General features: G+C 37.1%; 1 protein-coding gene across 1 annotated transcript; it reads right to left on the reverse strand.

Annotated features, from left to right (window-relative positions):
- Positions 1–997: 997 nt before the first annotated feature.
- On the reverse strand, positions 998–23,290 carry hdac11 (histone deacetylase 11). The gene is given in 12 exon segments (XM_056734852.1): positions 998–4,015; positions 5,493–5,671; positions 7,948–8,019; positions 8,022–8,043; positions 12,255–12,317; positions 14,589–14,665; positions 15,426–15,468; positions 20,234–20,350; positions 21,813–21,913; positions 22,330–22,478; positions 22,627–22,686; positions 23,105–23,290. Coding segments are annotated over 11 exon segments (1,077 nt in total). The 5' UTR covers positions 22,662–22,686; positions 23,105–23,290; the 3' UTR covers positions 998–3,796.
- Between the last annotated feature and the right edge of the window lie 2,154 nt (positions 23,291–25,444).

The following is a 25,444-nucleotide window of genomic DNA, read 5'->3' on the forward strand; positions in this document are numbered from 1 at the left end:
GTTGGGTAGTTTTAATTGAATTTAATACAACTAATATACAATAAAATACTAATATAAATTACATAGAAAATAAATGATGTTATAACCTAACACAGACCAGAAGTTTACTTCGGGCTAGATGCATGTTTCAAGGAAACTGCCTATAGACCACTTTGCAAGATGTAAACCATGCTGGTCCTACACTGGTCCAGAAGAACATGCTAAACCAAATCAAAATGTTAAACAAATATCTTTATGATTTAATTAAATATTAAGGATTAAAAATAATTTAACCGCAAGTTAAGCATTTTGCCGAGTGGTCTATATAAAGCTTTTTGTTAGCAATCTCATTTACTAGAAGGCAAATTTTTTTACAAAAAAAAATATGGAATTGCTAAAGAATATAAAGTAAAAGTATAATAATTTAAACAAGCATTTCAAACCATATTTAAAAAGAATACGTGGCTATATTTGCGCGGCCATAATTCGGGTTTTGGTGCCCTGATGATCCAGTTACAATAGGGATTAACATGCCTACTTAACCAAATCTTGGTGTCCAAGTTTAAAACTTGGCTGAAGTTTGCTGTGTCAGGACTTCAGTTCAACGTCAGTTGTTTAGGCATCTAACTGTTAAACGCTCTTTACAGTTCTCTTCTCGCCGTACACAAAGCGTCAAGAATATCCAGTAAGATCTGCTGATCCTGCAAGGCTGCGACAGTATATCATCCATCTGCCTCCTTAATTAATTCTCATCAGCATAAATAGATGTTATCTGCTTCTGCACTTCAATACAAACAAGTTAACAAAGAGACTGAAAGCCGAGCTGATAAATAATGGAGCCCATTTCTCTCGCCGCTAAGCAGAACAGTGGCTTTCAACATTAATCTACTGATGGAGAGGCTTTCAAACAATAAACCAGCAGGTGTTTGAAGATGCTTTGCTGATGTGGGAAAAAGCCATATATATCATATGAAGCATTACCATATATAGTACACAATAAACACAAGGTCTTCTGTAATTGCATTTTAGATTTGATTTATTTTGCCAATCCTTACATGGAAATGGTCTTCAAAAAGTGCCAGGTACAAAAGAACATCATAAATCTGACGAGAAAACATCACATGTGGCACTTTTGTTAGACGTTAAAGCGCCATCTCTCTTCAGTAGTTTCATGAATGGAATATTTCTAATGTAAAACACAGGTTTAGAATATCAAAAATAATGTAAGAGAAAGAATAAAATAAACATTTGTTTCACATTAAGTGCATAAGACATTTAGTGTTCGTAGAAAGAAAGAAAACACTTTTATATAATAATGTTAATGCAATTCTTTTCAACAACCAAAAGAAGTCTTTTTCCAGCACAATGCACATGAAACCAGGACCACTGTGGACCTTTTCATGTACAACTTCATTAAGCTGCTGGCTAGAGCTAAAGGGTTTATGCCTTTCATGTGACCTTCCCATGCATCCTTTTGACGGTTTTCATTAGAAACAAAAAAAGGAAGGAAGGAAAGGGAGGAAAAGAGCCCTACTACTCTCATTAGTGTCCATTACCAAGATCCCTCCAGCAAGAGTGCAATACCATTGAAAACAGACTCATACCCTAAACTAAAGACGTAAAAACGCATGAGATATTCACAATTGTGAACCTCTTTAAACCAGTGCTTTTCTTAAAGGACATTTATCTCTAAGCTTTCTAAGACCTATCGTACCTCTTACTCTAGATGAGAAACAGACAGGTGTTTGATACCTGAACATATTTACGTTTTAGGAGAATTTGAGACACATCTTGTGTGGCTTTTATGTGAAATCCAGAAGTTCTGTGCACACGTCTGTTGACACTAACTAAGATGACAGTACTGTACCTCCTTAAGCAAAAACAGTTTCTGTGCAACCGTAGGACTGCTGCAAATCAATAACAACTTATAACAGTGGAACATGACCTATGAGAAATGTGAATCTGTAGTTTATATTCCACTGTTGTTCACATTATCAATTCAGACATTACACAAAGAGGTAGGGACAGATTTAAAGCTGGCAGAGACTATAGCTTGGCCTTTGTGCACATTTGTTCTTGATTTTAGAGTGGTACAGTACTTTCAGACAAAGGGAGAAAACTTGAAAACCTACATTTCAAACGACCATTCAGAAATCATATGCCATCCATCAATGCTCTCAAAGCAATGCATTGATGAAAGTACTGGCAGGCCATTTGACTTGCTCTTTCCTGTAGATTCTTATGTGGCACTTTACAAATAAGCTTTCACAACAATATAGAACAGTATCGTGCACTCAATGGATAATTTCCACCAAAGCAACATGAGGATAAATGCTCAACAAAAATGTATTACTCATAATGCCCTCCAGTATCACACCAGTAACCTTCCAAATCCCAACACTTGGCTTAAATATAATAAAATCTATATATCAGTACACTGAGACTACAAGATCCATCTTGTGGAGATTATTCTAGAACTATTATAGTGTGTTAGATATTGGTTGATTTCAAAATCAGAACTATAACAATAATGTTTTAGACTCTACAACACTCTGGTGTTGTAAAGTGAGGCTTTTCATTACATTTTTTAATAAACTAAGTGCAATAGTCTAAAAGACTAAATGTAAAGTACCTTTCAATAATAAAAAATGTAAATCAATTGGTTATTCAACATAAGCTTCAACACATGGTTATTAATGCAATCCATTACTTTTTGGACATTTTAAGTTTTGGATCGCAGCTTTAACCTATTTACCTTATTTGTTGATCTGAAAAAAGACTATACAGGGAAAAAGGCAAACCTAACATAGCCAAAGGACTCTTAAGCAGTCCAAATGAGTTGATTCAATAAAGGACATTCAAATAAAGTTGCCAGATCTATAATAGGGCAATCAAACCAATAATAAATATGTGCAAAGAAACAAGGGAAGAGAGAATGTAAATTGAAAATCAGAATACAAAAGAAAAATGTGTCATTACCTTCTGTATACTCTCTAAACAACAGGAACTGTTTTGCTAAATTAAGAAAGATCAAATCTCAGCTTTAGAACCGCCATTGCCAACCAACTCCACTGTCTCTCATGCTCTCCAATAAAGAGTTTCATTTTCTAATAGAGAAAGCCCCGGCCCCTGCCTGAAGACATTTCAAAAGCCTGCCAACTGTAATATGACAGCGAGTTCTCAGCCTGACAGCGGTCCACCTGCTGGTGCACACAAATGAGAATTCTGGCGTTCTGCTAAAACCGATTGGTCGCGAAAGCACATCTTAAGAGCAGCTTTCATTTAATGTCATGAAATAATTTAAGGCATGATAGCAGAGCAGGTCAAAGCAATGAGAAACCTGTAATGAATCTGAAATATATTCATAATGTCATCATTTCATTTATTGAATAAAATAAATCTAATCTAATGTAGGAGAGAGCTGCCTCTAAAATGCTTGCTCAACCTGGGGAGTTGAAGGGAAACGTATGGCTATAGACCTCGAGTACATTCATTGAAAATAAATCAATTCCCTCTTCAATGTCCAACCGGTGGGCACAAATTAAAGAGTTTCACAAACCTCATGTGCAAAACAAGCATTGCATAAGCCACCGCTTTTTTAAATGGGAGAAAACTGGGAAAAAACCCTTAAACCTTCACCTCAAGCCATTTATAAGAGTGTAAAATTTGGAAAACCTTGATCCTGAGTCAATCTTAGTCCACCTAAACCCTTCGATTCATCAACATTATTCACTTTTCTAAATGTCTGCATCAGTCGCTGCAGGTGTAGTATGCCAAGCCCCAAAATCATGAACATTTAAATGCCGCTGAATGTGGCCTATGATGACATAGACTTGCTCATCATGACAGACACATGTGAAGGTCCCGCCTCCTCAGAAGCTTCTCCACCAATCAGACCCTGTCTGTGCAGGTTCAGGATGGAGTCGGCGATTATGCGGGCGGTCTTCTTCTGGTAGCCCCCTGAGGTCACCATGAGGATAGGGATCCCTCTGCGGCTAGCAGCCCTGAAGATAATTTCATCTCTCTTAACTATACCCTGAGGGGAAATAGAGAGTATTTTTCATCAAGTGTAATATGGTTTTGTATAAAAGACAGTTGGCAGTAAGTCTTTATGAATTACTGTCATGAAGTAAGTCATAAAGACTTGAACACAAAAAGACTCTGGAACACAAAAAAATTGAGATATTTAGTCTCCCTGTCCATACAATGCAAGTCAATGTGGGCACATTTTGTTTGGTTACCAATGTTCTTTAAAATATCTGTTTTGTGTTCTGCTGAAGAGAGAAAGTCATACATTTTAGGATTGACATATCCTGAACACTGATGTGGAATGGTAAGTAAATGTGGGTGGTCCACACGTTAATGTTTCTGAGGGGAAATGTGAATTTCTGAACGTTACAGTCTGTTAAAAGTGTTCGAAAGGAGAGAAAGAATGAGAAAGAAAACGGATTCTGTAGGATATGACCCCTTTAAGTGGTTTGACTGGCCTATTTTTTACCGCTTGAAAAGTGTTTAGAGAGAATGGATACAAACCTTGTCCGGACTCATGGGGCCAAATCTATCCCAAAACAGTTCATTAAAAAAGGCCTGATCATCCTAACCGCATACACATCTGAGGATAAAACTTTTTATAATTTTCAAGTAAAACTATTACAACCAAACCTTAAAATGCACATGAAATATGAATTATGAGTAATTTCATGAATTATGAGTAATTTCAGGTACACTCACCTAAAGGATTATCAGGAACACCTGTTCAATTTCTCATTAATGCAATTATGGTGGTGGTGTAATGGTGTGGGGGATGTTTTCTTGGCACACTTTAGGCCCCATTGTGCCAATTGGGTATCGTTTAAATGCCACGGCCTACCTGAGCATTTTTTCTGACCATGTCCATCCCTTTATGACCACCATGTACCAATCCTCTGATGGCAACTTCCAGCAGGATAATGCACCATGTCACAAAGCTCGAATCATTTCAAATTGGTTTCTTGAACATGACAATGAGTTCACTGTACTAAAATGGCCCCCACAGTCACCAGATCTCAACCCAATAGAGCATCTTTGGGATATGGTGGAATCCATCAACTGCAAGATGCTATCCTATCAATATGGGCCAACATTTCTAAAGAATGCTTTCAGCACCTTGTTGAATCAATAGCACGTAGAATTAATGCAGTTCTGAAGGCGAAAAGGGGTCAAACACAGTATTAGTATGGTGTTCCTAATAATCCTTTAGGTGAGTGTATATCAAAACTCTGTAGCCACCCCCTATACTGTACAACACTATACACAAGATTTTATTGAAAATCTTCTTTTCTGTTCTCCCTCCGAATCTAAAAAAAGCCGAAGATGTTCTTCAGCATTCCTGCCAGGTCTCTATGCTGTAAAGCAGGCCTGAATAATTAATATGGGAGTTTATTGACTGGCCTAAAAAACCTTGCCAGCGAATTTCAGAAATGATATGGAAGGATGAATGGAAGGATGAACGTAAGAATGATAGACAACCGCACCTGTGGGGATATAGCCAGACCTCCGAGAGGGTCTCCATCGAGGATGTCCGTGCCTGCATTGTAAATGATGATGTCTGGGCGTTCTTCGTTCAGCGCACCTTCTGTGTGGAGCTCAACCTTCTGGAGGTACTCCATGTCTTCTGTGCCCCAGTCCAACTCTACTTTTCGTTTAATCGCCCCTGAAGTCAAAATACAAACGTTCATCACATTTAAAGATTATACTACAGATTACATTAACATTTACATTTAAGCATTTGGCAGACGCTTTTATCCAAAGCGACTTACATTGCATTATCCTATACATTTATACATAGGTATGTACAATCCCCACAACCTTGCGTTGTTAACGCAATGCTCTTACCACTGAGCTACAGGAAAGCTAGTTAAAAAAAAGAGCTAAACAGATGACTGCAATTTAAATCAGCTCATTTCAACCGATGGGTGGTTTAAAAGTGCTTTAAGTGATTTTTTATGAAATGGCATCAAGAAAATTGCCTTACTACCTGACAGATATCACTTAAATAGGTGTCCTGTAAGTCTCTGTAAGAGTACCAGACTCTGTAAACCAGTATTCAGATTTTTGTTCATGTGAAGAAACATCTAATCTAAAGCCCATTGCACATTGGGCTGAAATTTGCGTCCGAAATTTCCACACGTTAAAAAATAAATACGACCTCACGTTGTGTCAATCACAATAACACACTGCGTCTGATATTTTCGTCCATCCGGACGAATCCGGACTCGATTTTCTGCATTTTTTGAATCCGTCAAGCATTTTGAGTGCCATTTTCAGAGACAAAAATTTCAGACTATATGTGCAAAGACCTTTACTGTGTTTGGCCAACTATGCAGTGACAGAATCTATATAAAAAAATAATAATAAGAGAAAAGTTGTAATGCTGTTGCGAGATAATATTTCTGAAAACTAAAGTTTTAATACATGTAACAAGGTTCATGTAAATAAGTGTTGGATATGTTTGTTAATTTACGTTTTTTAACTGTGAGTGACATTGACAGGGTCCTCTGCTGATGTCCTGCTCAACCTTTGATGGTGGTTTTAGAAGGAGCGTGTCTTATTCAAATGATAAAACTATCGAACGTCTAAAAGAAAACTATGGCAAAGCAGGTTTATACTTCTTTAAGTTGAGTTTCACGGCAAACAGAGCTCAATACTTCGCCTTCACAAGCTTCTAAGACCTAATTAGTCTTTAACTGCATATGTGAGGAGGACACACAGAGATGCCTTTTGAATAGACAGAACAGTCGCTGAGGAAAAAAGCCATAAAAGAAAATGAAAACTGAAAGTAAAACAAGGCAAGCCAAAAGTAATCTTGGAACGGCAGTATGCGCCTCCAATAAAGTAGGTGGTGCTATCAGTCATGTACATATGTTTTGTTCAGAAAATCGAATGGTTCAACACATCTTACAGCGAGTACATGCTTCACAAATATCATCTTAGGTTTGACAAGCTGTCGCACTACACAAGGTGAAGCTTACAGCATTGTCACTCAAACGCAAATGAAAGAATGAACGTCACAGATAACGTATACGCTAATAGACAAAGATTATAACGTGACCATATTGATGCATTCTGTCAGTCATTTTATAAATTGATTCTTTGATATTATAACAAAAGGAAATCCTAAAGGAAATTTCAGGTCTTGTCAAGGAGGCCCATACGTGCAAAATGAAACCTGTTTGCATTTCCATTCATCTAAATGGCAGGTCCTTGAGTGGCATGTGGTGCCGTCTGCCATCTTTGCTTCACAGAAACACACCTGAGCGGAAATATTTGCAACAATACATACGCTTCTTTCACAATTAAGGAAGACCCGAAAATTACACTAACACCAATCACATGTTTGATGCTGCAATCGCTGTCAATCACATTCTGAATGCTGCAAACACAGTTTAAATGTAAACAACCACACTACAGTTTTAAAACAAAGTCTGTAGATTATGTGGATGAAGCACATTATTAAATATTATAATAATAAATATTTTTCTTTTATTACTTAAATAATTAAAAGTAAAAAAAGTAATAGAATTACAAGAATAGAAGTATGAGGATGTCAGCGTTATGTTTGCCTTGCAAAGCAACAAAACAGAAGTTGATGCAAAAAAAAACTGTAAATGGCAGGGATCCACCGAAATACTATAAGGGTAGCAGGACACTGCCCCCTGTAGGAGAGCAAAAGTATTGTACCCATCTTCCAAAATGTTCATCAATTCATCTCACTACTCTCTTTCTCTGCCTGTCATTATTTGTGACCGTGTGTATGTGTGAATTTGTATATATATGCAAATGAAGAGCTAGTCCATCCTAAATGTGTCAGATTTGCGTGATTTGAAGCATTTTACTTCCTCATATCATTGATGCAGAGGATATCTTTACATAATCAGAATCACTTTAAATTGCCCATTTACATACGCACTCAAATGCGCATTAACTTACTCTTTGCATATCCGTCTCCTGGATAGATGTGGCGATTATACACATCCATTATGTAAACGCGTCTGTCTTCCAGAAATCCCGCTCGTGTCCATTTCCCTGCAATATCAAGCATATAAAAGAGAAGATATAAGTGCATAAAGTTCTTATTGCTTGAGATTCCTGTTTTTCACATTTATAACAATAATTATGGATATTAATAATCCAACACTAGAGAAACGAGCATCGTGGTCCCTCATAATTGGTAAGTCGATTTTTTATTTCTTTATTAATTTCCAGCAGAATAACACATAGACTGACAACGATCATGAGGCAATGTTCTGCTATATTATCACCCCCATTACATTTTCACCCCCTTAAAACTTATCACACTTAAACAATTTTACATCATAGTGCTCCGTGCAACAAACTCTCCACAACTACAACAAAATATAAAATAAATTATCAAATATATACTTAAGTAAAGTAAAGTAAAGTAAAGAAGGAAAAACTAATTGTTAATTAAGAAAAGGTAAATAAGGAATAAAAATAATGAAATAGTTATCAATTAATAAAACAACAGAAAAATAATAGAAAATAGGTGCCCAGGTTAAGTTTCTAGATAGTTAGTCAATACTTTATCCAGGAAGGGTTGACATACTGTATCAAAGGTCTTAAGGGAACCCAAAAATGAAAATCAAATTTGTGCGAATGTAATGTTTACAAGTGAAACAATTTTATTTGTACATACGTAATAAATAAGTAAAAAAATGAATGATATAAATACATGATCTGTTAGTCTAAAATGAATCTAAATTTGGTCCAACTGAGTTGAACCTTCTGCAGATATTTTTTTTAAACTGAAAATTCTGGAAGGCTAAATGTTGTAGATTGGTAGTAAAAAGGAATCGAAATTCTCTCATAATTCCCCCATCACGTCAAAAGCGTTCACCAACAATGGATTTTCACTGCCTATTATGTGCATAACAAAGTAGATATTTGTTTTTGATGTGAAGCATGACTGACACAGAAATGCAAGCACAAGCCTTTCCTGACTCTCAGAGAGACCAACTATTCAGATCTGTCCTCTGAAGACATCATATTTCCATCCCTCTTTATTCTGCTGTCACTTACGACGTCTGGCTACTGTCACTTTTAATTTAAGACTGCTGCAATGCTCACAACTCATGTGCAAGATGGCTACAACCTCCGATTCCAAAAACGGCCCCTTTCTCAGCTGTTCAGAGAGACTGTCAGCCAATTACGAGACCACACTTTAGGGGTTCGTTCACATTGTCCTCTCTGTTCCATCTGTGCGCTCAAGCAGTAAAACCTTGCTGCTGGCAAAAAGATCGCCATGTAGCAATTGCAAGACCTATGAAATAACAGGAAGAACATTAATAATATTCCGGGTGATTATGCTAACATTTGGTGGCCCTCAAGTTCTACAGACTGTCTAGACAACTAGCGGTAAACTGTTATTAGATGGTAACATTATCTGTAGTGTCAACGCTGTTGTTTGACCAGAGGACAGAATATACAGTATGCCAACATCTCAAACCTGCTGTGCAATAACCTTGTATCTAAATTCCTGAGGTCTTGTTGTACTTGTTTTCTAAGAGGTAGAGGTTAGGCAAGTAGATTGTCCTGTTTCCAAAATGTGTGCCATTGTTTGAGACATTGTCGCTATGTGTTCTGCCTTTTAGGAGAAAGTATTTTAACATGGAAAAATATATGACGCACTTTCTTCTTAAGGAGGGGTTCTAACCCTTTGTGACTCCAAGGCCCCCCTGCCACTTACATAAACTCCAGATTCTTACCCAATAAAATATTTCAGAGCTTGATATTAACAGGAAATGTGTTTATTCAATATAAAAAAAGAAAAAAAGAATAAGAAATATCATGGTTTTTGGTTGTTTTTAAATGCATGTAAGTGCTTGTTTTTTTCAAATTTTAAATTGTCAGTCATCCTGAGGCCCCCTTGGAAGTCAGTTGGGGCTCCCTCGTGGGGCATTCCCCCCGTTGAAAACCATTGTTCTCAAGTCATCATTGGGTCTGTCATAGTCGAGGGATGCTAACAACAACTGTCAATACTTTGAGTCGTCAAATGTTGTCTTACACAAGGCTAACAATTTGTTGTCTCATTGAACGGATAATCCTGGTTATAAGCAAGCACTCATTAATTTATATATGCAACCGATGTAGCCACCAGAGACCAGCGTCTGCCATTACATGTCATCATTTTAAGCCTCAAATTGGAGTCTTAACGCCAACTTTTCCCTCCTCGATATATTCATAGCCCGTAAACCCAGCTGAGGCAGCGTTTATGCATCCATATCTATGGAAAATCCCAACCTTTGTTCTGCTCGTGGACCTCTGCGAATTATTCCCCCCTGTGGTGGTTTCGATCTGTTCGTCGTTGCTTTAGTCGATGAGCAAAAGACCATCATTACAATCAAGCCACACTTTAAAATGCTTATGCTAGTTTTATGTACCAGCTTGAGAATAATCAGGAATAACAGCTCCTGGGTCCTAGTGAACTTCAGGCTGAGATAATTAGAAGGGGATGTTTCTCATTAGGACATAGAGGGCAATAGACTGTAAACTGGATGGAATGTGTTGATTTTCACAGTGATTAGCATTTTCAAAACACACACATAAAGGGAGATACTGCTTGAGATGTTGGTCTAACAGCTAGCCAAGCTGCAAACCAGCATTAACCACCCTGGACCAATATGACACCCAGTTGAGGAGCTAAAGTATTAGCTTTGCTTTTATATGTCAGTAGAAAAGTAAGATTTTTCTTTTTTTTATAATAACTGACAAAAACTGCATTACCTCACAAAACTCATGACCACGTAAAAAAAGTGATGAAGGTGACAGCAGTCACGATCTCCAGCTCTATGTAGTTGATTGCTTATTTAAAGATCTGGTGGTTAATTTTACTTTATACTTCAGATGCTTCTTGAGACGTATTTTTCATTCTCATCAAGCTCTTCCTTGTCTCTTTCACTTTATCCAGCTGTCTCTCTCTCTCTCGGCTAAGCACAACATCAGACTAAACCTTGACTGCCCCCAATGTCCATAGAGAGACTATTGGATATGGTACAGTGAACATGGCATCTCTAAAGGGCCTAATTGATTTTGTATGGACTGTATTTGTAAACACCAAAAAGCAATGACTTTGCAGACTGCTTCCCCCGAAAACCATAACATAAACAGTACTTAGGTTGTTATGGCAAGAGTCCTGGGGTGAGTCTGACACCGGACTGCTTGTTCAACCCAAGCCAGATAGGTGGTTAAGAAAGCTACTGCTTTTGGAACCGGTACATTTTTTTGCAATTTCGTTTTCCTGATTCTAGAGGTACAGAAATACACACTTGCGCTTTTAATGGGTCACATGACACGGCTTAAACAAATATTATTGTTTGTTAAGATGTAATGCACGATTTAAGGATAAAAAACGCTGTGATTTCCATACACCGTGCATGTTTGTATCTCCTCTTTGCCCTGCCTCTCTGAAACGTGCAGATTTTTTACAAAGCTCATCGCTCTGAAAATTAAGGTGTGCTATGATTGGTCAGTTAACCAGTGTGTACTGATTGGTTGAATACTGCAAGCGTGTGACGTGAACATCAGGTTCCAAAGCAGTTGTACTGACAGGTACGCCCACCTTACTTGCCTATACATTTGGGCGGTCTTAGTCAAATCATACCATGAACCGATGTAGATTTGTGTAGGTGTGGTTACACGAGGCGTGTCAGCCAGGTCTGGGTGAGCATTCACTTTCAGATAGAATGCATCTTTTGTTAGCACACTTTATTTTTTTCCATTTTACGTGTCTAATACATGCATGGGCAACTTATAACACACCAAAGACACAGAAAATCACGTATTTGTGCCCCCTTTGAACAAAAAATCTTTTTATGTATTCTAGAGGTCATTCTAAACCTCTAGAGGTCATTCTAAGTCATTTTTTTTAAATATGACCACTTTAATATTCTTGCAAGCTCTCAAAAGAACTACAAAAAAAATGAATTACTTCAATGCACACAGAAGAGTATGAACAAAACCATAACATAACAACAAAGAACAGCATTGACATCACTGGGCAACGATTACCACTGTGATCACACCCAAAACAGCTAACACTAAGAGTGGCATGACAGCAAACAACATGATTCCACAGAAAAGTCAAGACTGTTGTATATCAGCAATCAGACTGCAGAATTATTGACTTTTCTGCCAAATAGGGGATATTATCATGTCTACATCGTCAATTGGTCTGCGGTACCATTGACTGACAGAGCAAGCTGAAAAGGACTGCTCACCTGATGGGCATCTAGATCGATGATGGTGACCCTTGCTACTCCTTCCACCCTCTCAAAGAGAAACTGTAGAGAGAAACACACAGAGGAGGGAAGTGAGTTTTTATCCTGACAGCAGAACAATTTACAGAGGGGTTTGTGGATCTCATGACAAAGCAACAGTCTGAGCGAGATGACTGTGTGTCTGAAGCAAAAAAATCAATGAGTTTCTGTAAAAGCTAATACATAGATGCTATTATATTTGCTGTATTTGTACTCATGAGTCCATGCATACTTTTTTAATGAGAAGATAAACTCGAAGTCTGAATTGTCTGAGGAGAAAAGATGGATAGATTTTTAAAGGTTTAATGATGTGTAACTTATCTCTTAAGACTACAAAATATACTCCTTAAGACTACAAGAAAGTGCTTGCAACTTTTTAAATATACAGTGAGGGAAATAATTATTTGATCCCCTGCTGATTTTGTAAGTTTGCCTGCTTACAGGGAAATTAAGGGTCTATCATTTTTTATGGTAGGTTTATTTTGACTGTTAGAGACATAATATAAAAAAATCAGAGGACTTTTTTAAAATAAAGGTTTTACATTTATTTGCATTTAAGTGAGTGAAATAAGTATTTGATCCCCGAGCAAAAAATTACTTTGTACTTGGTTGAGAAACCCTATCTGGCAAGCACAGAGGTAAAACATTTCTGTTTGTTGGTCTCCAGGTTTGCACATGTGTCAGGATACATTTCAGTCCACTCTTGTGTAAATCTTTAAGGTTTCTTGGCTGTCGCTCAGCAAACTGGAGTTTTAGTCTCCTAAACAGATTTTCTATAAGACTAGGGTCTAGAGACTGGCTAGGACACTAATGTGCTTCTCCTAAAGCCACTCTTTGGTTGTCTTGGCAATATGTTTTGTGTCTTTGTCATGTTAAAGGCACATCCACAACCCATCTTCAGTGATCTAGTTAACGGGAGGAGGTTCTCGTCCAAAATTTTACACCACATGGGCCTGTCCCTCAGCCCCTCAATGCGGTGAAGTCATCCTGTACCCGTAGCAGAGAAAAATCCCTAAAGCATAATGTTTCCAACACTGTGCTTTTCTGTAGGGATGGTATTCTTGGGGTCATAGTCAGCATTTCTCTCCCTCAAAAAATAGGAGTCAATCTTGGTCTCACAGCACTTTCGCCAAAGCATTTTCTGAATCATCTTGATGTCCACTGTTAAACTTCAGACGAGCCATGCGGACCTTCTTGGGCAGGAGGTTCTTGCGGGTGCTTCAGGATTTCAATCTATTGTGGCATAGCGTGTTACCAAAGGTTTGGTTGCTAGCTGCGGTCCCAAATGTGTTGAAATCATTAACAAGCTTCTTCCATGTAGTTCTGGGATTATATTTAACGTTTCTCCAGACCAAGGACAATTGATAGTTATTTAGTATTTCTTCTATTTCCAAATAATCGCACCAACAGTTGTCTCCTCCTCACCAAGCTTCTGTCTGTAGCCTATTCAAGGTTTCTACAATCTCATCCATGACATCCTTTAAAACCTATTTGGTCTTGACCATGGTGGTAGAGAGGTTGAAATGGAAGATACAGATTCTGTTGGCAGGCATCTTTTATATACATAACAAGCTGATTTAAGAGTACTTTCTTAAAGTGACAGGACGAATCTGCGGTCCATATAGGCAGGCAACCAATCTGTGGAGCCAGAATTCTTGCTAGTTGGTAGGGGATCAAATCCTTATTTCACAGATTGAATGCAAATCAATTTATAACCTTTATATACATTTTTCCCCAGATTTTTTGGGTGATATTCGGTTTCTAGTTCTAGTTTCTAATCCCACAGTACTTTCATACAAAACTAATAAAAAATGTATTGCCTAAGGTCCAAGGTGTAATTTTTCGGAGGGTCTATGGACTGAAATGCAATATAATATGTCTTCATAGGTGTATAAAGACCTTACACAATGAAGCGTTATGTATTTATTACCTTATATTGAGCTATACGCAACAGGTCCTTTACATGAAATTCGCCATTTTGTTTCTACAGTAGCCCTAAACGGACAAAGAGCGCATTTCGTAAAAAAGTTATCTCCATCGGCAAAGAAGTGGAAACGTGACAACATTTTAGTTCTGTGTCGGCTTCGAAAGGGAGGGCCAAACAGTGGAGTGAGCCATTGTTTGCAATTTGCAACCTCACCGCTAGATGCCACCAAATTTCATACACCGGACCTACTAATATTGGTATTACTTTAAAATTTCTAATTCATTCATTTCTTAACACTTGATTTAGATGACTAATCATACAGATGACAGGTTTTGGAAATCGCTAGTGTACTTGTGCAAACATCTCACCTTGATAGCCAATGTGATGTCAGCATAGGCACAAAAACCTCCTCCTTTGTCACTGGAGCAATGATGGAAACCTCCACCTGCAAGAGAAACAAAACAGGGCCCTTAAGAACCTCTACATTCATTGAGCTGTGTATAAATGCAGTCTGTTTTTCAATGTCCCTCGGACGTTTCCATCTAAACTGCCCCTGCAAACTCTAGGTGACTGAGAGACTAGCTTTTAGCTTTTAATTAGGATCATATTTACAAATTCAGGGAATAGATGCAATCTGTCCTCCCATGACCCCGACACACTTAGCCTCATTATATGAATTTGCACTCCGGAAGCTCCTCTACAGAGGTGGGCTGGGTTTTCATTAGCATTTATTGCTCATTCACACGACCCTGCTTGCTGATTCACCTTTCAATTACCGTGCAGCACCCTCACAACACATGCATTCAAATGAACAGCCGTCCATTGTCCATTAATGTTTGTCAATGTGGCAGCAAAGAGCAGCACTGTTTATCCATCAGCGACACAAGGAAATAAGCTGAGCTTGCAGAAGCACCACTGAAAGTCTCTCCCTCTTCTTCAAAAACCAGGACGACAAAAGAATACTGATATCATACAAAGCCAGGGTTCTCTTTTTTTAAATAAAGTTGCCAGGGGCTTGGTTTTGTCTCTCAACTCTTCAACCATCTTAATAATAAAGAGACGCTCTCTTTCGACTTCTTTGCACAATCTAGTTTGTCTGAGGTGGTAGGTAATCAAATAAGCAGGAAGCGTAGCAAAATCCACAGTAAAATGTGTTTATTCTCCCTGCAATTGTTTTTCAAGTGGTGAATGTGAAAAGAACTCACCCACATTAATTGCCCATCCTCTTTCCATCGCCAGCTTCCCAGCCTAGATATAACAAGAGACAACACTAATTTTTACATTCACGTTTCAGCTTTGGCATTAATCCATTTTCAAGTCATCAATAAATTAAGAGAGAAACAAAAATGTTCATGTGCCGGGTAAAATCAAAGCTTAACTTGGCACCCAAACTGGGGGCGGATACAACATTATCTGAACTTCTTTGATCTGATTACGAAGACTTTGAACTTCACACTAAAGTCTATATAGTGTAGTGCAAACTTAAGAGGAGATTCTTGAGTCTATGTGCATGAATATTTGAACTCATTAGTTGTTAATGCTTTCTTTATGTGTTTCCTATATTCACATATCTGTCTTGTATCCAAGAAACTGCCTTTCACGTCTATTATCTCCCCTAAACATGGGGCATAATCCAATCTATAGAACATGTTTAATGGCACTGGAATAACAGGAAATGGCTTTAAAATGACATTTCCATCACACCAAGGGTTACCCATTTGTATGACAGATAAGACCGTTATCCAAGAGAGGCACATTCCAATGGGAGATGCAATAAAAAGAAAAATGTGTGGGTTGCTTTGTTGAAATAATTATTAGCTCTTCACTCATCTTTCAAAAATAGCCCAAACTAGACCAGATCACAGTTTTTTATCAGTTCCTCTTGTCAAAAGTAATCTGACTGTCCTGCATTTAGAGGAGGTTTTCGTGGCTTTTTCTTTTTCTGTATTTTCTGCAATACAGCTATTTTAATACTTTAATGGCTATAAAGAGTATATTAAAAACAAATGTTACGCATGCATAGGCCTTTGAGTTTACGATAAACGAAAAAATCAACTGACTAAAAAACCCTCAACACATCTCAAACCAATGACCAAATATTTTTCTATTTATAGGCCTACAACATAAATGGATACAGGCTCATTTTTAAGGGTAAACTACATCTTGAAATATTTTTTGCAAGAGTCGCAAGCTCTTTTTAGTGCATTTAAGTCTACTTTCAGTCTCCAGATAAGCAGAGAGACAAACTAGTAGGGGTGGAACCACACACACACACACACACGTACAACATACACACACACACAGCAAGCACTGTTCTTGAGCTCAATCCCCTGGCTGAAGACAGTGTATTGCTTTGCATTAGGAGAAGGCTATCAGTGAGCCCAAAGCCCTGAGCTGTTCCTGGGAGGCATAGAGAAGCTCAACTCAGCTCTATCTTTCCTTCTCAACTTTATCATTCTCTTTAGTCTTTAGGGCATTCGCTGATTGGTTATCCGTCAGTAAAACTGCATCATAAGTTTGAGTCTGCAATAAATTTCAATCGACTCATGAACCAGCGTGCACATAAGTTTACCTTTGATTAATATTTTATTTAAATTGTTCAATACTTTCAACTAAACAGAATAGGTATCACGGTAAATGATGTTGACAAAGAAAAAAAGCCTCAATAATGATTTTACTTTTAGATGGTGCTTCAGATTTAACAGGCTAAAAGGGTCATAGGTTTAATTCAATGCGTTGATTAAAAATGAATATCACATACTACATAGTTTACTACATAGTGTTATTTAGGGCAGTCACCCTTACATAATCTAAAAGAAAGCTGAATAAATAAGATTTCTATTGATGTATGAGTTGTTAGAATAGGGCAATATCTGGCTGAGATACAACTGTTTAAAACTCTGTTATCCGAGAGTGCAAAAAAATCAAAATATTGAGAAAATAGCCTTTGAAGTTGTTTATCAGAGGCGCTGTGGCAAGCCCTCCACTCACAAAAATAAAGTTTTTATATATTTAAGGTAGGAAATTTACATAATATTTTCATGGAACATGATGTTAACTTAATATCCTAATGATTTTTGACATAAAAGAAAAATCTATAATTTTGACACATACAATGTATTTTTGTCTTTTACTAAAAATGATCCAATGCTACTTAACACTGGTTTTGTAATCCAGGGTCACATATATGTTTCGAGTAATACCAAAAAATCATTTTATCGGGTAGAAATTGTGGGGGGGGGCTTGAAAAAAGATCCACTAATTTAGGGTAAAGCTTGACACTTTTTGTCAATATAATGATAAGAAAGTGTCCCACTATACCCCCAGAGTTACCTTAAATGAAACCATGACATTTTCTGTGGAAAAAGGCTTGATTTACATAGCAAAACTAGTTCACCAAAAGGAATTTCCAGTTTTCTGCTCAACCGAACCATTTGTTATCGGAGCAGCTATTAAAACAAAAAGTGTTAACATCTGATCTCATTTATAATCATCACATTAAAACCGTGATAATAAACAAATCCACAACAGCAGAGAAGAGATTAATGACACGACTCTGCCTATTATGATAATTCCTCCCAAACGGCCGCAATTACTGGATGGCTGCTGTCTAACCTTGAACTTCCTTGCGCACTGACATGGAGACGTTTGGTAAATACTCCCATGTTCCCCGAACCTCGACGACGACACCTCCATCCAGCGAGTCGACTGCTGACTGAAATGGCAGTCAATTAGCAGGCCGTGAGAAAGGCTCGATGGGAGGTATAATTATGTTCTCGGGCTGAGAGGGACGAGTGGAGCACACTCGTTGCGAGTTCATCTGTCGCGCAGTGGCAGTCTGTCAGTGCGCAGAACTGTGGAGTACACCTGGCATACCGCAAGGTAATTTACCCCAGTCTTTTACATTGCTGGGAAAACAGGGAGGGTTTGAATACCCACTAGAGAAATGCGTCCCCCTGTCATGTTTGCCTGACAAGCAAATGTCTCGTGTTTAACTGACAAGTTATAATAAGTGGTTCTCTGACCAACCATAACGCGTGATTTAAACAAGACAGTTGTACGGAACGGTGTTCGTAATAAATATATATAAATACATTTTTTAAGCATTTATTTTATAAGAAGATGTTGCCAGCTTGCGGTATTTTGACCGAAAGTTGTTCCTTAGTTTTTTAACACGGCAAAAAAGTCTTGTTAAATAAACATTTTGGTAGCATTTTGACTTCAGAGCCACCTGTCTCCCATTTATTGGGTTATTTTTCAGCTTTACAAATCAGACTAGTTTTTTAGCTCATGTGGCGGCAAGGTTACGGATGTGCACCATGGCATATTCGCTAGGCCACCCACAACATAACATAACGCCAACACATTTAGCAGAAAATCTATTATTGCTATTATACATAATTGCTGTGATATCAAATTGTTGTCTTTTTTGTTTGTTAAATGCCCTTGGTAAATAACATTCTCTGTAGTGTTCTCATTGTTAACCAATTTACTCAATTTCATCAAGTAAAACATTTAAACACAACAATTATATAAGCAAGACTTTACTACAGAGAGAATTGTCATGGGCCCAAGTGCACACATATCCAAGCAAGTTATTAAGATCCCAAAAAACAGAAACTTCTGCTGAGACATGAAACTCGCTGAAAACTAATTAGGAATTAAAGTAGTGCTCTCAGCTTGTATTTTTATATCCTCTGCTTAACTCCCAAATTGCGAGAAAATGCAAGGAGTGTGTCTGTTACTATGATAGCTTCAAAGGAGCCTGCAAGTGTTAATGTGGACGTGTTACCTGCGAGAAACTCCTTGGAGCGTTTCTATCACAGATGTTCAGAGCCTTGCTTCCTGACTGTTCCTCCCTTGGTTATTTCAATGTATGCCAATGAAGGCCCAAATTGGGCCTTTACAATAACTCTGTAACAAAATGTTTCTATTTTAAACTTTGAACAATGTGGATGACTCACTGTATTAGATTCTCTGCAGTATGGTCTTAAATTGCAGTTGCACCACTCCAAAAATTCTGAGAGCAAGAGGTTTTGTCAAATTGTCATGGGGTATAATAGTTGCAAAACCATACAATACATTTTAAACCACAAACCTTTTGATTATACAACAGCTGAAGATATAGAACGGAAATCTTTTTGTATGTAATTTTCTTCCTATACACCATTTCATCGGATGTGCCTGACCCCCAGTTAACTTCTGTTTTTTGTTTGGCTAGTTTCTAATATTACTAATATAACTATTTGTATTTCATTTATGTCAACATTTATTTTTATTTTTACGGTATAATAATTGTTTTAAATAATAATTGGTTCATTTAATTAAATACACAATTTGTTGAATGGGTCTTGTATTTGTTGGCATTTAAACAAACCAAAACAGATTGACATCTAGTGGCTGAGATTAGTATCGGTGTCTATTCAAAATATTGGAGAGACAAGTTTAGCCAAGTAACTGTTCTTATCCATTTCTTTTGATTGTTAACAGGCACTCTATTGTTTGCGAATATGTACCAGAAGTAAAATTTGGTGTCACAAATGTGAACATGGACATCCGGTACACATTGGTCTGGCTATTGGCTATATAATATAATACTTTTTATGATTTAATCAATTTATGTTCATATTAATTTATACTAATATTTTATTGTATAATAATTGTATTAATTAAACAATTTGTTGACTTTTATTGCATGTTAATTTTATTAAACAAACAATTGTTGAATGGGTTGTGTACCTTAGTCCCATTTAAGTTTAGCCAAGTAACTGTTCTTCTATTGGTAAACCAAAATAATACTGGCTGGACATACTCTTAAATTGCTAGCTAATGTAATTTACATGGTATTAATTTAGTTTGTTTTCAGATTTAAACTACACGGACTCTATTCTTTGCGGATGTGAAGCAGAAGTTAAATTTGGGCCATAAAAGCGTATATGTGCGGTAATGTTTATATTGTTGCTTTGAAACCGTCTATACTGTACTTACATTTTTCTGCAACACTGAAACCTACCATAATGGTTCCTCCGGTTTGTGTACGAAGTGGTTTCAGAACTTTGCGCTGTACCAGAAAGTTGGGCAGGAACAGTACGGGTGGGATTTCCGTGATGGTGGCAACCACCAGAGACCACTGAGAGGGGCAGAGATCACATACACATTTTTCTATGTAAGAATTCTGTAACACGGGGTCTAAATTACAATTACAAACTCCTTGATTTCATTTCAAAATTGTGCCAGTTACAATTTCTTTCCAATTACAATCAGCAGATATTGTGAAGTAAAATGGAATAGAAATAAGATTAGAAGAAAACCAAATGAATAAACAGAAATTAAATTCATAGAGGGGTTTGTGGTGGATTGTACAGTAAATCAGATTTCAAATCCAGATCTGGAAGTGGAATCACTTTGAAACAGGTGGTGATTTAGTGAAAAGGCAAACTGTTGGCAAAATGTTAAAGCTGGATAAACTTTACTGGATATTACAAACATTTTAAACAGATAAGCAAGTACATAAGATTCGGTCACAGCAGCACTCAGATACCTCTCTGGGGCCCTCCGCGACAGCGTTCTGCATGCAGTAAGGAGAAGAGAAAATACATACACAGCCAATTTAAAGGGCGATCAACTAGCTGTATGATCAGCCTTCAAGAGTGAACATAGAGCAGCAGGAGTCCGCAACAACCAACCACTGAAGCAAGGCATGCACCAACAAATACAGATTACTAAAATCACTGTGAATCATTCACTGAATCGTTCACCTCAAAAAAGAGAGTTTTGTTGTTTACTCACCCTCGTGTTTATCTAAACGTGTGCTGTTATTAATTCCATGAAACACAAAAGTAGACATATTTGATAAAATGACACACAACTCCTGTCATGCAACAATAGTTCACAGTGATCATGTCTGTCAAGCTCCAGAAGGATGAAATATGGGCTAGACATAAGCTTCAGAGGGCCAGGTTCCAAAATAATGACTTACGTTTCGAACCTCTCCTTTCCACACTATATAGTATAGAATGTGTAGTGTTCTACTAAACAAATAACACATGAATTTTGAATTAACATAAGGGTGAGTAAATACTGACATTTAATGATTTTTTTAATTTGTGGGCAAACTGTTCCTTTAAATTGCTTGTGTAGACTGCATGGTGGAGCAGCTGACTCATGGGTGCGTTAGGCACTTGACAGACTGCAATCTGTGCAGAAGACTGAGATTGATTTGATAGGAATAAAGGCCCGCTCATGAGTAATCCGGTGCAATTTTCTTTTGTATCCTGCATCACTAGCTCATTGCTGGCGAGATAAAAAGGGACGTCTAGATGTCTTTTTCATAAGTAGGAGTGTCCACAGTTATAATGGCGCTATAATAGATCATTATTGATTATGCTTTTCACACTCATCTTATAAAATGCCAACATTTGCAGTCTATTGTAAGTAAACTTAAACTAAAGGAAACACCAGTTTGAAAATTGGCTATTTGCATTGCCTTTAAGTAACCTTTTGCCATCAGTGTATGGAATAATGGGAGTCATGTGAAGGGCAGAGTGAAAAGACAAGCCAGGGCATGGACACAACACAAACTGCATTTATACCTTGAGTCTGTTCAGGTAACGTGCAGTGTGAACCACAAGAAGATCAGCCTCACTGGCCTCTCGGGCTGGAACAATGGTCTCATCTGTAATAAACTGCTCCTCTGGAAATAATTAATTGCAGAAATGTAGAAATTAATGTGAACATATTTGACACTTGACACACACAAAAATAATAATAAAATAAGTACAGTAAGCCGTGTTCAGCCCATGATGCTCTCTGCTTTTACAAAAAATAAAGGAGTACAGCGTACGGTGCTGCCTGGGTTATCTGAAGCGTGCCAGAGTTACATGTTGCCCCCGACCTTGCAGTAACAGCCGAGAATTCAACCTCCTCTTGCACCTGCTCCCAAGAGGAGTTCAGCTTCCCTCATTATTTCGGTCTCACTGATTGTCACCCCACCCCCTCCATCCCTGTGCTGACTCGGTGCTCTTTGATTCCCCATTTCTCATGTATTGCATTACATTAATCACACAGAGTAGCTGTATGTCCAGCTGAACGTGCAGTGGTGCTGCTCACCTTTTAAGAAGTGAATGACCTTGCCCCATTTGCCAGCATCAAAGGGGTGCAGCTTTTCCAGACCCATGAAGGTGATGTTGTACGTTGGAGAGTAGACAATAGGCAGGCATGATGCAGGGACCTCTGCGTAAAGCTCGGTTTGGTGAGAACTGTGGAAAGATTATAACGTTTAATGAACTCTAATGAATGTATTCAATTCAGATGTGATGTATAAATATGTCTTAATTCAAGATCTGTTCTTAAGCATCCAAATATTAACATCACATCAAATGTGGATTGTAGAAAATGTGTATCTACCCTTTCTTTCCTTCTGAATCTTCTTTTGTTGACATCGTTGTCACAGCATGCCAATGTTAGCTGAAAATAAAAACATTTGTAAACAACAATAACTTTGTATACTGGGCACGTTTGCATATACTTAGAAAAGTAATGAATTTGCATTTTGAAATATTTTCTTTTCTCAGCTGTTTTCGATAGTTATCGTTTTTTGGTAAATAAAATCAGTTGTAACAGACGCGGAGAACCATTTATGGGTGAAAACTACAAAGCCCAGAATGCTTTGCGTGCCTACGCAGGCGCTCTGTGTATTTTGAAGACGTACTTCAGTTCAGGAAATATTTTCCCGGATATCTTTCCCGCAGTCTCCAAATAAACAAAATGAGCCCGCAAAGCGTGGACTCTTATTTAAACATACGGTGGCACAAACTTCGAAAAAGCATTTAGATTATTTATTTTATGAAAAATTCGCTGGTAAAGTGAAATCAGCACGACTCACCTGCTAGCCATTTTATAAGTCTCTTATTTCTACGGCGAAATTATTTTCGTTGTCTACGCGTTTATTATGAAAACATTCAACCAGCGTCCTGACATATAATATTGTTGTTTATTTAAACGTTTAAAGACGGGAGGTTTACACACATTTAATCTCTTGTATAGCTTCCCTTGTACGGTTCCTCCCCTCTCTGAACGCAGCTGCGCTCTAGACGCAGCGCTTCTCTGCGTCATAATGACGGCACAACAGCTGAACTCATGAGAGTTTCTTACTATTTGTATTTCTTACTTTGACAAGCCATCCTAGCATGGAAATTGATATATAAACAAAATTTTTAAACCTAAAAATATTTAATATGGAATAACAAAGATATATTATTTAAAAAACAAATCTTTATTCTATCATACTTGGTTCAATGAAGGTATTCTTTTAGTAGGACAGTTATTTAATTCTCATGGGTTGACATATACTGAATTTCTTCAAAAATTCCAGTTACCGATTAAACCAAGAGAATTTACTATTGTTATTGACGCAATTCCGAAGAGTGTGATGGCACTTTTAAAAAACTGCATTTCAGAAGGGATCAGCATGGTCCCTCCTCGTGGAAACATTTACATTGAAAATGTTGATGTTTTAAGACAAAAATGTAGTAATAAGATTATAAGGAATGCTCTTTGTTCTGTTTATTTACCTGCAGCAAAACATTTTTGGTCTTGTTTATTTGGTAAAATCTCTTGGGTGAAAGCTTGGAAACTGCCGAATAAGTTTTGTATCAATAACAAAATAAGGAAGTGTCTTACAAAATTCTTCATATAATTTATGCTAAGCATGTTTTGGAAAGATTTAAGCTTAATATTGTATATACCTGTGAATTTTGTGGTCATGAAAGGGAAACTATTTTGCATCTTTTTTTCATTGTATTTACTCAAGATTATTTTGGAAAGATATTGAATTCTATATTAACAGAAAACTGGAATGTATGATAATAATTTGTATATTTGATGTGCTTATTTATACAGAAAATGAAAATTGAAACTGTAAACAATATTATACATTTGTTTATTCTATTAGGGAAATTCCATATACATAAGAAAAAGTGGGCGCAATATTAACCAAATTTTTCACATTTTATTAATGACTTCAAATTGTATGTAGATCTCTTGGAAAAAACTAAACACAAAAAAGCAGTGAAAACATGTAATGCTCTGAAAACATTGAAATGTATGTAATTCTATTTTTTTTTCTATCTGATAGCGATTGTTAACATGATTGGAATATGTAATACCTCTTGTTCTAATGGCATTGATTTAATAAAGCATTACAAAAATAATAATAATAAGTGTATAAGTTTATATAAGTGTAAAATAAGAAAATATATTCAAATTTGTATTATTTATAACAATACAAAGTCGCAAATTATTTAGGACACTTATAGCCTATATGTGACCCTGGACAACAAAACCAGTCTTAAATAGCACGGGAACATTTTTAGTAATCGCCAAAAATACATTTAAGGGGTAAATATTTTCTTTTTGCCATATATCATTAGGATATTAAGTAAAGATCATGTTCCATGAAGATATTTTATACATATTTCAATTTAAATTTTGGAAAATTGACCCTTAAGACTGGTTTTGTCCCCCAGGGTCACATATGTGATTATTGTTGTTATTATAATGAAATTTACATAGGTCACATTAACGAAATCTGTTATTCCCCTTGTGTTTTTCTGAGGCGATATTTGTTTTTAAGACCCTTTGTTCACAGTTGGGCTGTTGTTATTTTAAAAAGTGTGTGTAGCTCTTACGCAATGTTGTCACCATTCCAGCTTCAGAGATGATGTTAAACTGTATCTGTTACTCACTGGCTGTTTCCTTGAGTCGCCCATGAGTAAAGGATGCCATCCAGCTGTTAAATAACATAATAAAATTGATAAAAGGGAACAGACAACAGTGCATCCCTGCCCTCATTCCCAGCAGTTTTATCAAAATCCTAATTCCTTCACAGGCTCTGGTAATCTAAAGGCACCCACTGCTAGCATGTAACGTAATGGTCTTTGCACTCTTCTTCACAAAGTATATTCACATTGTGACTGCTCTTTGAAGCTGAGGCAGCCTATGGCATGGCCTGAGCAGCTTCATTCTATAATGGAATATTTTTGCATAAATTGAAAGTTCAGGCTGTTTTTTAAAGAAATTCCATCCTCTCTTTTCTGCAGTAAAACCCTTCTAGTTCTTAGATCAATTTAATTTATACACCACAGACCCACACAAAATGAATCCAGTAAATGTATACATCTTAAGCAGGATATTTTTCACTCATCAAATGGCTCTGTAGGTTAAT

This window comes from Triplophysa dalaica, chromosome 21 (assembly GCF_015846415.1).
Source record: "Triplophysa dalaica isolate WHDGS20190420 chromosome 21, ASM1584641v1, whole genome shotgun sequence".
Taxonomy (NCBI): domain Eukaryota; kingdom Metazoa; phylum Chordata; class Actinopteri; order Cypriniformes; family Nemacheilidae; genus Triplophysa; species Triplophysa dalaica.